Raw genomic sequence first — 14,259 nt, forward strand, 5'->3', positions numbered from 1 at the left:
ATATATATATATATATTTAACCAAATATCCTAATTTATAAGCTTCCTTGTAGAATTATGATTAACTTACAACATGAGGAAGAAAAGGAATCGATGAAGGCATATCAGGCATCTCGTAAGGCTCTTCCACGCCGTTCTCATCAACATCACCTATACTCTTTATCCTTTGTTGCACCCTTAATCTCCTTACCTAAACGAAAAGAAATATTAATTAAAATTTTGAATCTCACACAAAAAAATAAAATTCCAAATTTTTTTTAAAGAAAGTAATTTGACCTCTTCCATTAAGAGAAAAATCTTATTCCTTCTGCTCCTTATATTGTCATGGATTTCCTGGAGCTGCATTTGGACAAAATCCTGGACCGTCTCTGGCCCTTCTATAATGCAGAAGTTACTGAAATTGAAAAAAATAAAATAAAATAAAATAAAAGCCAAAATAGTACCGGAAAATTAGTTGGGTAACCGGTATTGGCCATCTCTTTTTAATTAATGGCCGAACTTTTTTTCAAGTAAACTTTTTTTCAACTTTTTTTTTTTAAGGTGAATGACTGTTTTTTACATTGATTAATCAATGATATACCAATGGCCTATCGTTAAAAAAATCTATTTATAATTGGTTTATCAATAATTTACTACTCACAAACTGATAAATTAATTATTGATTGAAATTGGTTAATCACTTACAGATATTGGTTAATCAATGATAAACCACCAAATTAATCACTGATAAACAACTCAGTACAAATTGATTAACCATTTATAATTGGTTTATCAATAATTTACTACTCACAAACTGATAAATTAACTATTGATTGAAATTGGTTAATCACTTACAGATATTGGTTAATCAAAGATAAACCACCAAATTAATCACTGATAAATCACAACTCAGTACATAATTGATTAACCATTTATAGAAAAACGATGATTTTCCTAATTTAACAGAACTTTGGTCACTTACCACCAAAAAAAAAAAAAAAAAAAAAAAAAAAAAAAAAAAAAAAAAAGCTAAAAGGACCATTTACTTTGGAATCTTACCAAACGACATGATATGAATAATCTCATTTCTGAACTTTCTCGGAAACCAAACAGTAAAGAGAAATTGACAAGACAAACCGACCTGGAGAAGCTATCGCCGAGAGAATCGTCCTTGAAAGATGAACAGATAATTCGCGAACGCGAGGAAGTCCATGTGGTTAGAGAAAGGCGCCGTCTACGGTTCCAGTCCTGGGTTCTAGATTCGGTGAAATCGAGGAGCTTCGGAGGGAAACGATGAGAGTAGAGAGAGAAAGTAGCCATTGTTTTGTTTTCATTATCTGCACATTTTCATGAGAGAGAAACAGGGTTTTAGAAGGAGTTGGAATCTAAAAGAGCATCTAAAAGTTTCGGAGCAAGACAGAGAAGCATGAGGTTTTGTGGATTCGTGCCACGTGTCAGGATGCCAACTTTTTTCTTCACCGCTATGGCCGTTGTTTGTAGCGGTTGGATTGTGTTATAAGTTTGGACGCAACTCCTCATCAACGCCTTTTGTACGTGTCATCCAAGAAAACGTTTTGGCAATGACTAATAAGTTAATGGTTTTTTAGGTTACAAGTTTTTATCGTAAAACAATGGTTGTCAAACTATTTTTTTTTTTTTTTAAAAGAAGAAAAAAAAAGACCTAAAAGAAATAAACACGCCAGTAAAAAGATTTGAAGTAAAAGATAAATAAAGAAAATTTTAAGTTATTTTATTGTATTTAAATCAATTTAATTTTATTTTGTTTAATTTGTGTTTTCTTAGTTCGGTGTGATTTTATTTTATTTTAGTATATTTTTGTTAAATTTTATTTTTTTATTAAATCATTTATATCATTTTTATTTAAACAATACTGAAAATTTAGTACGAAAGCATATTAAAATAGACAAAATAAGACTACAAATAAGTCCAAAATTAATAAGTAAACATAAAAAAATAATAATAATTAATAAATAAAATCGGGATTTTTTTTACCTTCAGATTAAAAAATATGGACGGATCAGATGACCTCATTTCCCCCTCTCTCTTTTCTTAATGGGTCACACCACTCCCCCTCTCTCTCTCTCTTTCCCAGACAACTCTCTCTTAAGAAGCAAAAGCAAGATTAGCCAAATTTGAAATGTTTAGCAAGGAATCAGTCCAAGAAATCGTTAACAAGGAACGAAGAAGTGCGAAGAAAGTGGAACATGTTCCAATTTAGGCTAGAGTTTGGCCGCTGCGTAGGTAGTTTTGGTAACAAAGCAGATATATATACACACATTATTTAGCTCTGCAGAGCATACAAAGAAGATAAATCAGAGGCCAGAGATCGAGTTTTTAATTCGAGTTGAGATGTGCTTTTATGTGAGAGTTTTTTACTGTAATAAAAAAATTAGATGTGACTGATTCTGAGAGTTTTTTACTGTAACAAAACTCAAATTTTAAACTCGAATCGGTGAAATGAACGAGATCTATTTTCTGAAAATTTGGGAGACCATAGTTTGAAAGACCCATTTTAGTTTGGAAGCTGCAAAATAAAAAGAATTAAAAAAAAAACAATTAGAAGTTTAGAACCACCTTCACTAATCCATAAAAAAAATGTTGTAATTCAAACACATTAAAAAGGAATAATTGCCAAGAAGCATTTCTTAATAGACCAATAATCTCCTTAGGATCACTTCGAGTTGGTTTGTAACCCCTTAATTTTTCCCATCTACTACAATATTTGATAATACAAAATATTATCATGGTTCAACTTTGAAAGTGTTTAACAATCTATAAAATTAGTTGTCTCACGTAAATGACAAAAAAGGACAATTATGTTAGATTTAATTTCATCATCAAAATTTATTATAAAAAGTAAACTAATGATAACTAGTTTTTTTATTTTTTCTTCTCAACACACCCCACATATCATATTCCTACACTATATCTATTGCTATTATGAAATCTATAACAAAAACTAATGTTCATCTGACTATTCCAAAAAATTGTACAGAGGTATGTTAAATTTTCTTTCTTATTTGTTGTTTAATGATTATTCTTTTGCTTCTTCTTTTTTTCTTTTTTTTTTTTCTTTTTTATAGTGGGATAGGTTGTGTTTTACCATTTCATTTGTCTTTTTTGGTTGTTATTGCAGATATGCGGTTTTATTGATACCGAGTTTACATTTTCCCTTTGCCATTGTCTTTTTTAATCGTTTTTCAAATAACATAATTTTATGTTGCTGTTTAGTTTTCAGTTCATTTTGCTTTCTTCTTTTTTTCCCTGGATTATTTATTTTGACTTTTTTTTTTGTTTAAATATTTGGGTAAAAAATAAATAAATGCAATATTAAAGTAACAATTAAAAAAATTATGGGTGTGAAAAGAATAGTAAATTGCTTAAGAATTAACAGTTTTATAAAAAATAGTTAACACTGATCTCAGAATAACCAGGGTGTATAAAAAGTAAATATAATTTTTTAAAAATTACGTGAGGTGTGTAACTAAAAGGGTCGTGGAGGGTAAAAAAATAAGTGTTAATATAACCACCTTATCATAAATTATTAGAATTTCGTAGTTACTAGCATAACATAACGGTAATTCCACACTTGACTTCACCATAAGATAAAGACTTTAAATCCCCCACCCTCAAGTTCAAAAAAAAAAAAAAAAATGATCCAGATTTCTTGGACCTTTGGCAGTGATATGATAGACACATGGTATTTGAAATTATTAAAATTTTTAGGAGTTAGTCTATAATTATACGGCTAAATAGTTTTGTTAACAAAGCATATATATATATATATATATATATATACACACACACAACTATAAAAAAAAAAAAAAAAAAATTGTTGTTATTTTAAAAAAAAAATTTACAAGACTACGTCTCATATGAGAAACATTTTGGTTCAAAGTCTTGCAATTTCAACAGACTTTTGAAGGGCCTGGAGAAGACTTCTCATGATCCTTGGCTCGCCAGGAGGGGGCTGATCTTTCGAGGCTCCATTTCTAATGGCTCGGAAGATTGGTCCAGAACTATCAGTCGCAGGAAAAACTAGGCAATCAATGTACACGAGCACCTCAGTTTTCCCATCCCCAATTGTGATGAAGCCCAGCCTAGCTCCTCCAGCTATTTTGTCTACCTATTCCATTGAGAGATGAAAATTCCATAAAATCCCAATATGTGATTCAAGAAACTAAGAGAGTGTTTAGTATGAGGATTCATATCATGATTTGAATCATAATTCGTTGTTCGTTATAATATTTTTCTCATAAAAAATACACGTAAATCAATAATGAATCTGAATCATAATTCTGAATCTATGAACCAAACGTTCACTAAAATATAATTTTTCCAAAAAAAAAAAAATCTGAAAGCATGAAGTAGCATAAAAATGGACAATGGATGGATTCTTCTTTACCTTCAAAGGGACAGGGAGTGGTAGGTTGGCTCCTTGGCAAAGGCTGTTGGCCCACTGTCAATCAAAATCCCAAAGACATTAGAACCTTTTTTTTTCCCCCGCAATAATAGAACAAATAGATATTTGACCCGTTTAATATAAGTTTGAACAAAAATTCGTTTTGTAATACGTTTTAATATAAAAGGTTTGAAATTGTAGTCCGCGAGGGAAAAAAAATAACATTGTCCCAAATAAATATTGTATTTATGAGAAAAAAAATGAGAAATACAAAAATAAAAGTCGTATTTAGAATTGATCCCGTTTTTATTTTTTATGTTTTTTGAAAAAGAAAAAATGAAAACATTTTTAAAACAGTGTTTGACGTAATAAAAATAAAAAACAGAAATGAAAATGATTTTTTAGTTTAGTGTAAAATGAGAAAGAAATGAAAAACGACTTTTAGTCGTTTTCCATTTTTTATTTTCGTTTTTTCCTCTCGAGCAGAGAGAGAGAGAGAGATTAATGAGCTTTTTTTATACTGAAAATAATCTCTTGATAACATTATCAAACGTATTTTTAAAAATAATTTCTGTCTGAGATTGAAAACGTTTTCATTTTCATTTCATACAAAAAATAAAATAATTTTAGAATAAGTTTCTAACGCGTCCAAAAAAAATTCATTTTTTAAAGAATAATATTTTTTGAGAAAATTTTAAATTTAATTATTATTTTTTTTAACTATATTATTTATGTCATCACTACATAAAATTTTAATATTAATATCATATAAAATATGAAAGATAACTTATAAGTTATTAAAATATAAAATAAATTTAACAAAAAGGGTAACAATAACGTTATTTTATTGATGGTATTTTTAAAGATTTATGAGGAGAAAGTTGAAAAAGAACGCTAGAAGGAGGGCTTGAACCTCCGACCTTGTGGTTAACAGCCACACGCTCTAGCCAACTGAGCTATTCCAGCATGTTAAATCTACGTCAAATTTATATTAAAAAACCTTAACAAAACGTAAAAATGAAAACCATACCTGAAAGAGCAGAGACTCGAATCTCTGCAGATCGGTGTCGGAAGGCAATTTCATGGTCCCCAAAGAGACTCCGTCGTCGGCCGGCAGAACGCCGTCACTTCCCGGCGAAGCCTTGACCGCCGCCGGTGAGTAACGGTGGAAGCAGGAAAGCTCGCTTAGCTTTGGAAACGAAACGTTGTCGCAACCGAAGAAGACCAATGGCTGAGACGCAGTCGGAGGAGGAGACAGTCGCACGTGCGAGTTCACACGCGTGGAGTAGAGCAGGGACCTCGAGGCACAGGCCATGGCTGATGGCTAATGCTTCTCAGATGGAGATAAGAAAGTATATATATATATATATATTTTTTTTTTTTTTTGGGCAAAAATGGCTGGCTGGAAAACGTAGATAGAGAAGTAGAGAAGATAGGATAGGCCTTCTCAGATTCTCAGTTCTCTCTCTCTTTTTTTTTTTTTTTTGGCTCTGGACTTTCTTTGCTCTTGTTTGGCAGTGGGGACCCCCATAAGGACGGTTTAATTTTGTGGGACCAATTAAAACAACATATTAGTGATGATTTTTAGCAGGAAAAAAGAAAAAATTGCAACCAATGTAAAATCCTGTTTAGTGTCCTCTCATATGAAAAACATAATGATGTTTGTTTCAACAATGTTTAAGATTTAATCTTTAATTCAAAATTTAAATTGGTATTTGGAGGACAAAATTTTAAGGACAATTCAAACTATTAAGAATGGTTCAAGAACAACTCAAATTGTTGATTTTAAAATTTTTCTCTTCCCTAATAATCTGAATTGTTGTCAACAGTCCAATAATTTCAGATTTTACTTTTTTCTCTCTTCAATTTCAATCTTAAAAATGACAAAATTTTTTTTTTTAATTCTGATTGAAATGATTTTTTTAATATGTTCGTAATGAAGAAAGGAACAAAATCCTCACTCATATTGCATATTTTTTAATGCAATTATAATGATGTTTTATAAGATTTGTTACAAAACTCTAATGACAGTTTTTAACACTTTATCCAAATGCGGTTCTGCTTTTATTCCCAATTCAAATTACAATTTATTTGCATATCCAAACAACAGTTCGGATCACAACTTGAATCACTACAGTTCTAACCAAAAAGATTTAAATCTTCACAGTTTGAATTATTGAACCAAACAAGCCCTTAGTGTCCTCTCATACGAAAAAGTTGTCTAGTTATGGATGGATGGATGGATTAACAAGATGTAAATTGTTATTAACAAATAAACAAATAAGGATTATTCTCATATGTACCCATCAATTTTAGTGTATGTTTAGTCGATGTATTTAAACTTATAATTTTGATTCTATTATAATGTTTTCCTCTTACAATTTTATTTGAATAAAAAAAAATCTCACCAATGGTTCTCTCACAAAGTTAATCAGAATCATTGATTTAAACGCATGAACTATTTTTTTTTTTTTTTTTGATTAGTCTGTTTTTTTTTTTTTTGGATTAGTGTGCTTAACCCCTTCTATTAGTATTTATGTTAAAAATAGACCAAAAAGAGCAGAGTTAAGCGAGGTCACGACTCCCGTGGTCTATTTTCGTTTGTTTGGTTCTAATTGCTGAACCAAACAGGGGGTAAATTCTTGTATCAATGACCTTGTTGAGTTCAAAGTTCAAACAAGGATTTCAGCAGAGCTAGAAAAGCCTTGATCAGCAATTTTCTAATACTTCCAATGTATACAGACTATGTTCCAGCCAAGAGAAAAGCGTACTCCCTATGAAACAACTTTTTCGCTGCCGTAAGATGGCTTTAGATGCAAGATTTCCTTGCCTGATCAACATCCATCTCACAATCTCAGATGAAGAGGATGCATAATCAATCCACGAGTGAACGAGAAACTAATGGGAGTGTGTTTAAATATGTAAAATGAATGTGTGGGATACACACGAGTTTATTCCGTTTTACTCTGCACAAAAACTTAAAATGTAAACTCTCAGTTTTTCACCTAACTTTGAATTTGTACAGGAAAAAAAAAAAACATAAAAAACAACCACATTGGTGCAAGACCAGAATAGCAGAACAAAACTCCTGAATGACAAAATGTTTTACAGAGCAAGAGCTGCCCTGCTATTCGTGTCAACCGCGCAAGCGGAAGGGTGCTTTCCCCATTCATTGACTGACAGAAGAATATGCATCGAGTTTAGGGACGAGACTTCGCCAAGCATCCGCAAAGCCATTAGCCAGACGCGCCTGCCCTTTAGCAAATTCATGGAAAGCAATACCCATATCATTGGTCTTCTCTTCCTGAAAGCGCAGAAACTCTTCATTCATTCGTCGCACAATTGTCTCGTATCTTCTTGTAGCCTCCTCACTGGCAGCCTTCAACTGCATCACAAAACCAATTTTGGTCATCTAACAATTCCAACATTTGTACGACAAGATGATCGTATACGCCAATTTACCTCCTTGTATTCAAGCTCAGCTTCCCCAACCTTATCAGATCGTGTCAGCATTAGTTTGTCACTACACACCGAAAAATAAATTAATAATCAATAATGATAAACTTATAACAGTCCAAGCGGCAGAAATAAGGTCTTCAGAAAGTGTAATTCTGCTAAATCTAATATGGGATTAGAACATAAATCTCTTTACCCGTGTAAGGATAGTGATGAACATATTTTCTTATTTACAAGAAGTGATGAACTAGAAATCAGCCGTGTATATTATAGTGCACAATATACTATTTGATAACGTTCTTTTGCTTGCAGTGTTTTGCCATAAAGCACTGTAATAGCGGATATAAAACGAAAACACAAAATACAGGGGGAAATGATCAACAAGTTACATACAGATTTATCTCCTTCAACTTAATTGTTTCTGCAAGTTCACAATGTTGCCTGAAGGCATTGGCTCTTTCAGCTATTGTGGCCTGTTGAAGAAACAGCAAAACCAAGCTCAAGATTACTCAGACTAAGCGGGAAATCCTCTACACATAATCCATAAACTTATACTCTTGCATCGACATTGCGTATCAAAACCTTTCGTGTACTGTCTGTTGGTGCAGCTAGTCAAAATGTCTCTTAAATATTAGCTGAATAAAAATGTCTCACCTTAATAGATTGCACAGCACGAACATAATCTTTCAAGGGTTCTTCAAAGTTCAGTAGAAGGTGGTGAGCCTGCAAGGTAGGATAGTTCAATGGTGTATGCTGATTCAATGAACTTGTGGATTCAAAACCTTTATTGGAAAAACCATAGATATAAACTGTTTTTGTGTAAGCCTACCTCCTTTTGCAGCTTTGTTGATATTGCCTCTGATTTGGTTCCAAGCTCAGAAAATGCCTTCCCAAGGGCATTAACTTCGCAAGCTCCCAAGAGTTTGAATGCCCTTCCTAAATCTGATAGAGATTCGCCATACTCTGTGGAAACATATTTAAAAATCACAAATTTACCGAATTGAATCCATTCTATAATGGCCCTAAAGAACATTAAAAATCAGAAGCGGTAGTAGCTTAACTCAATCAGACCTTAAAAATTCTCATTACCTCTGTGTCTCTTTACAAGACGATATGCATGCTTCTGGGCTTCAGCCACGTGGTTTTCAAGCTCGAAGATATAGTGTTTCAATTTCTCATGCTCGGCATTTGATTCTTCCACTGGCTTCTCCTTTCCAAGAACTACATCACTCATTTTAGTTTGGACATCCTGCCATACAAAGAGACAAAAAAAATCCCATCAAATTGACAGTCCCAAAAGAACAATTTTATAGTACATGAGCTTACTGATTTCATTAGGCAAGGAAGATAAATGCACAAGCGAAAATCTAAAGAAGGTACAAAGGAAAAACTGACTTTGCACTTGGACTTTGGCACTCACTGATAGTATATCAGATTCTTGAAAATATCTCCAAAAATAAAAACCATGTCCTTTATCAGTTTACCTCCAATGGATAGCAGCAAGACCAACACTTTCTATGAATTTTCACATAAGTGCAACCTTGCGTTAAAAACCACAAAGATCCCACATCATATTTATCATTTTTGCTTGGCTAAGTGATTTCCACATTATCAACGATGAGTCAAATAGATAATAATATCTAGTATAACATGTAAACAGTAAAAAACTGACTCCTGCATACTATGATAGAACCCAGTCAGGATGTGCAGTTCGAAAGCACTTGAAATTCTGTAGATAAATCTTTCATGTGCAAGAGACAGCATATAATAAGCTTCCAAATTATATTTTTGGACAAAAATTCGTAAAACGCTCGTGAAAAAGTCATTCATGGTTTCACTTTCCCGAGTCCGCTAAAAAATTGCTATTAAGAGACCTCAGTACCTTGATGATCTGCAAAAAGTCAGCTGGCTTCCTCTTAAAGATACCAGTTTCTTGAGATCTTAATCTCTCCATCGTCTAAAGAAAAATACAAAAACAAATAATATCAGATAAAATAATCTAATTCAATAGTATCTCGTTGATGATATTACCAAAAAAAAAAAAAATAGTATTGACCCTGATAAATACTAAAAACACAAGTTATATGCATTCTAAGCATGACAAGATATTCCTGAAATAAATTGAAAAAATTTAACATCACCTCTTCATCTGCCTGCAAGAAAGTTCTGAGATCATCGCTTTGCTGAAGCTCGCAATGTGATGCTATTCGGTTAATGAATACATCCAATGCTTGACGCCTCATCTCTATAAATTCAGCACTAAAACGGAATTTCTCTTCACATAAATAGAAATATAGAGTTCTAAGTCAATGCCAATCACTTCTACCCATTACTCTCTAGCAACATAATCAACGAATTTCCATTTTTGCAGTAAGAAAACATAAAAAAAAAAAAAAAGGGATTGCTTGTTCTTAGTTGTTTTCGTTACCTACAGCACTCTTTTCAGGAAGAGGAGGAATAAAGATCCCCTTGTACTTATCGAAAAGCCGATCACGAAGCCAAACAAAATCGCTGTATCGTCTGATCACAATCTTCTCCGTCCCTTGGTATTCAGGCAAATTCGTCTGCCAAACAAAAATTGTTAATCGCGAATTCGATTTCATACACATGAAAAGCTAAGAATTAATCGTAATTCAATGCCAAAAAAAAAAAAAAAAGAGAAACCAAAAAAACCCAATTAACCGAAGAAAAAAACCCTAACAAAATTGGAAATGGAGAATATACCTTCGTGATGACTCGGTAGGAAATATAGGCTTGGACGCCATTGCCGAGTTTGACAGGATCAGTGACTGAGACTGAGAGGTACGGCTGCGAGGGCGGAGATCTAGGGCTCTGCGACGATCCCGATACAGTTCTCTGCTGCTCCATTAAAATGCAAAAAAAAAAAAAAAAAAAAAAAAAAAAAAAAAAAAAAAAAAAGAAACACAAAAATTTATTATTTAAGAGAAAAAGGAATGCAAAGAAACTCCATTGAAAGAATTGAAGGGAAGAGAGGGAGTGGCAGATTCGTAAATACCAAGGAATTCATGGCGGTTTTGAGAAGTCTTCTGAGTCAAGCGATGAGAAGAAGAAGTGTATGAAGACGGAACTCTCGACTATGAAAAGTATTTCAATTTCAATCTATCCGATTCCGGAAGTTTAAGCACATGGATTATCGTCTGTGTTTTTTTTTTTTTTGTTTTTTTGATAGATTAATTTTTGGGGATTTCTATGGTAGGGGGGTATACTCTCCCCCCGGTAGGGTATAAAATGTAGGCCGTCAGATTATAAATTAACGGTTCAAATTGATAGAGCATATGAAAACTAAGATAAGCACAAATACATTTTATAATACTCTTCTTTTTAAGTTCTGTAATTACAATACTACCTCAATATTTTATAAAATTTCATTTTACATCCAATTAAATCTCACCGTGAGATCGATGGGTCTCGGGAAACATAGGCTATGAAGTTCTGCGATCAACTTCTTCGATGGGGTGTCGATGAAGTTCCGACGAGAAGGTTCCGGTGGCGCGACCAACTTCTTTCCACCAAGCGATTGATGGGTCTAGCGAACGGTGTGTCTTGCGGCCAACGTACGAACGTTGAGACCCGCCGGCATCTGGGTTTTTAGACTGACATTATTATTGTTATTATTTTGCATTTGTGAAATTAATTTGAGTTTGGAAATTGATTTGCGTACTGCTGAATGCTTTTTTTAGGGAAAAAATAGTGAATTTTCTATAATTGGCCTCGTTTTAGTTTTATAAAATTTCTATATTTTTTGGATTTTTTTTTTATTGTGGTAATGGGTTTAATCTTAGCCGCTGGGCTATTTCTTTTTCTTCCTCTTTTCTTTTTGCCCCTCTGAGCAGATGATCATTCCAGAGCTTGATTTTCATTTGCTTTTTCTAGTTGTGTTTTCTTCCTTTTCGCAGTTGCTAGTTGATATCATGTTGTTTCGGTGGTTCTTCATATTTCCTTGCCTTGTTGCTTGTTTGTTCTGTTCTTTGCTCTTGTTCTATGGATAGCTGTTTGTTTCGGTTTAATTGTTGTAGTGTTGAAAGGTTAAATTTGTGATTATTTTGATATTTTTTAGTTTTTAAAATTTAGTGGTTCTTTTTACTTATAAATAATGTAATCATATTATAATTACTTTCAAAGGGAATTTTGAGAACTTAAAAAACAATTTTTTTATTAAACTGAAAATCATTGTCATAAGTTCTTTAAAAAAAAGTTATTTTCTCATATCTATATATTTAAAAATAATCTACAAAAAAGAATTGTTATTCTTAAAGGAAAAAAAAAATGTGTTAACAATCATTTATAAGAGTTGTTTTATTAGCAATTTCTAAAAAAAAATTCGTTATTATATAACACATTTGGGGCAAGAAATTGTATTTCCATAAATATTAGGGTTAATTTTTGTTGTTATATAACATATGGGGTGAGAAATTGTATTTCATTAACATAAGGGTTATTTTTGTATTTATGTTCATTGTATTTAGGCTATAATTAGATGTGGGAGGACATACATGGACCTTCAATAAGATTAAATTAGAGCCTCTAGATTGCCCCTAGGTGAAAGTACATTTCCTGCTATAGAATCTCCATTATATTTTATTTTTATTATTAAGGTCCTTCTTTGATACGCTTTTCTTTTTTTTTTGGACTACCGGTAGAGCACGTTTTTAGTTACCGTTCAATTAAAATCATGTGGCGTGTAGTTGCCAACAATACATGTATTGTAACTTTAAAGTGACGTTTGATTCATAGATTTAAAATTATATTTCATAATTTTAATTTTTAAAATTTAAATTTTTTATGAGATAAAAATATTATGACAGAATCAAGAATCATGATCTTAAATTAAATAAAACTCTTAAAATAAATGTCACTTAAATATACTCACTTAGTATCTGTTCACATATTTTAAAAATTTTTAACTGTATTAAAAAAATTAAATTTAATATTTTTTAAAAATTTTTAATTATTAAAATTTAAAACTAAAAATTTAAATCGATGAAATCAACAGATTCCTAATTTTATCTTATCCGGTCTACTTTTTTTTTTTCCTTTCCTCTGAGAAGCCTTAGAGACACAACCTTTTTCTCACCTCTAGTAATGCTTTGAATTTTACTCGTTTTTTTTTATTTTATCAATTTAAATTTAAAATTTAAATTTTATTATAATAAAAAAATTTTAAAAATAATTACACTTAATTTTTTTATTACAATAAAAAACTCTTTATATAAAATCATATCTGACTTAAATTAAAACCTTCAATCAACTATGGCTCATAATAAACGAATACCAAAAACAATGTACACAAATCCTCTAGAACAAAAGAATCAGAGCTCAAATATGAAGAGCAAAGAAGGAAAAAAAAAAGAGTTTCTTTTTTTCTCCGTAACCACAAGATAACGGAAGTTGAGATACAAAATATGGAAATAAAAAAGAATTCGAAATTCTTTGTTAATGGGGTTTTGAGTCTGACACGCCAAATGGTTTCATAATCGGTTTCTGTAAGTTCATTGATTTTGTTTATTCAGGTTTTTTCATTGGATTTTGGATTTTCTTCTCAGGTTCTAAGTTCGACTGATCTGGGCAAACCCAGATCTAGCTTTCAAACCCAGCACGCAGAAGACCTCCCCCTTCTAGTTCGTCAAAAGTCTTTTCTGGCAGAGCAATTCTTCCGCCAGGAATGTGCATGATCGATCTAAAAAAAAAACCCTTTTTTGCGTTATTTTCAAGTAATAATCATTTTTTTTTTTTTTGAAAGGAATCTGAAGGAAGTTGTGGATGTTCACTGTATTTTGAACATTAGTCTGTTTTTTTTTTCTTTTTTTGTTGTTGGTATTTTCGATGTGAAAAGAAAGGGAGAGAAATGAGAGGGAGGTGGGTCCCACAGAAAAGAATGCAAGGAATGCTATGATTGGTAGGAAGAAAAAAAAAAAGATAAAAATAAAATGTGAAAGTGATGAAAAATAACAAGGATGAAAAGAAAATTAATTTTTTTATGTTATTTAGTATGAAAAGATAGAAAGAAAATAAACTTATTTTTACTTATTTAATATTAAAAGTTAAATTAGAATGAAATAAAAAATCTTATTCATAAATTATTTTTATATTTTTAAATTTTTTAATTAGATGTTGATAGAGAAAATAATAATTTAATAACTTTACTTACTTTAATAAATTATTCCTATTTTTTATCTCATTTTTTACCCACTTATGAAAAGAAAAAAAAATAATAAGACTCATATGTATTATTTTTTACTTTATTTTCTTTTTCTTTCTCTTCTCTTTTTTATCGATCAACTTACATTTTCATCTTTCTGCTGGCTGAACTTTAGTTATGATGTGTGCATGTCCACGATAGTAAAATGAACTCGCATTATTAGAGCCAGTAGTAGTGGAGTC

At 31.6% G+C, this 14,259-nt stretch overlaps 3 protein-coding genes and 1 non-coding gene across 4 annotated transcripts in view; all 4 read right to left on the reverse strand.

The window, feature by feature from the left end:
* LOC21402113 (protein ORANGE-LIKE, chloroplastic) overlaps window positions 1-1,419 on the reverse strand; it is a 3,187-nt gene extending 1,768 nt beyond the window's left edge. Inside the window, exons 1-3 of the mRNA XM_024163914.1 lie at window positions 1,120-1,419; window positions 276-393; window positions 70-189 (exon numbers count right to left, since the gene is read on the reverse strand). Of these exons, the coding sequence (XP_024019682.1) occupies window positions 70-189; window positions 276-393; window positions 1,120-1,298 (417 nt within the window). The 5' untranslated portion in view covers window positions 1,299-1,419. The remainder of the gene's footprint in view (window positions 1-69; window positions 190-275; window positions 394-1,119) is intronic.
* Window positions 1,420-3,837: 2,418 nt separating this feature from the next.
* On the reverse strand, window positions 3,838-5,881 carry LOC21402114. The gene is made up of 3 exons (XM_010095458.2): window positions 5,432-5,881; window positions 4,405-4,458; window positions 3,838-4,125 (listed from the first exon to the last, which is right to left on the reverse strand). The coding sequence occupies exons 1-3, from the start codon at window positions 5,714-5,716 to the stop codon at window positions 3,892-3,894; spliced, it is 573 nt and encodes a 190-aa protein (XP_010093760.1). The 5' UTR covers window positions 5,717-5,881; the 3' UTR covers window positions 3,838-3,891.
* TRNAN-GUU lies at window positions 5,294-5,367 on the reverse strand. The gene has a single exon. It is a non-coding gene; the product is annotated as a tRNA-Asn (tRNA).
* Window positions 5,882-7,288: 1,407 nt separating the features above from the next.
* LOC21402115 (sorting nexin 1) lies at window positions 7,289-11,051 on the reverse strand. Its single transcript, XM_010095459.2, has 11 exons — window positions 10,874-11,051; window positions 10,582-10,716; window positions 10,286-10,421; window positions 9,999-10,132; window positions 9,740-9,814; window positions 8,947-9,106; window positions 8,687-8,820; window positions 8,512-8,580; window positions 8,251-8,330; window positions 7,864-7,924; window positions 7,289-7,786 (listed from the first exon to the last, which is right to left on the reverse strand). Exons 1-11 carry the CDS (start codon window positions 10,883-10,885, stop codon window positions 7,571-7,573), a joined length of 1,212 nt encoding a protein of 403 aa, XP_010093761.2. The 5' UTR covers window positions 10,886-11,051; the 3' UTR covers window positions 7,289-7,570.
* Between the last annotated feature and the right edge of the window lie 3,208 nt (window positions 11,052-14,259).

Source organism: Morus notabilis, unplaced genomic scaffold (genome assembly GCF_000414095.1).
Source record: "Morus notabilis unplaced genomic scaffold, ASM41409v2 Scaffold794, whole genome shotgun sequence".
Lineage (NCBI taxonomy): Eukaryota > Viridiplantae > Streptophyta > Magnoliopsida > Rosales > Moraceae > Morus > Morus notabilis.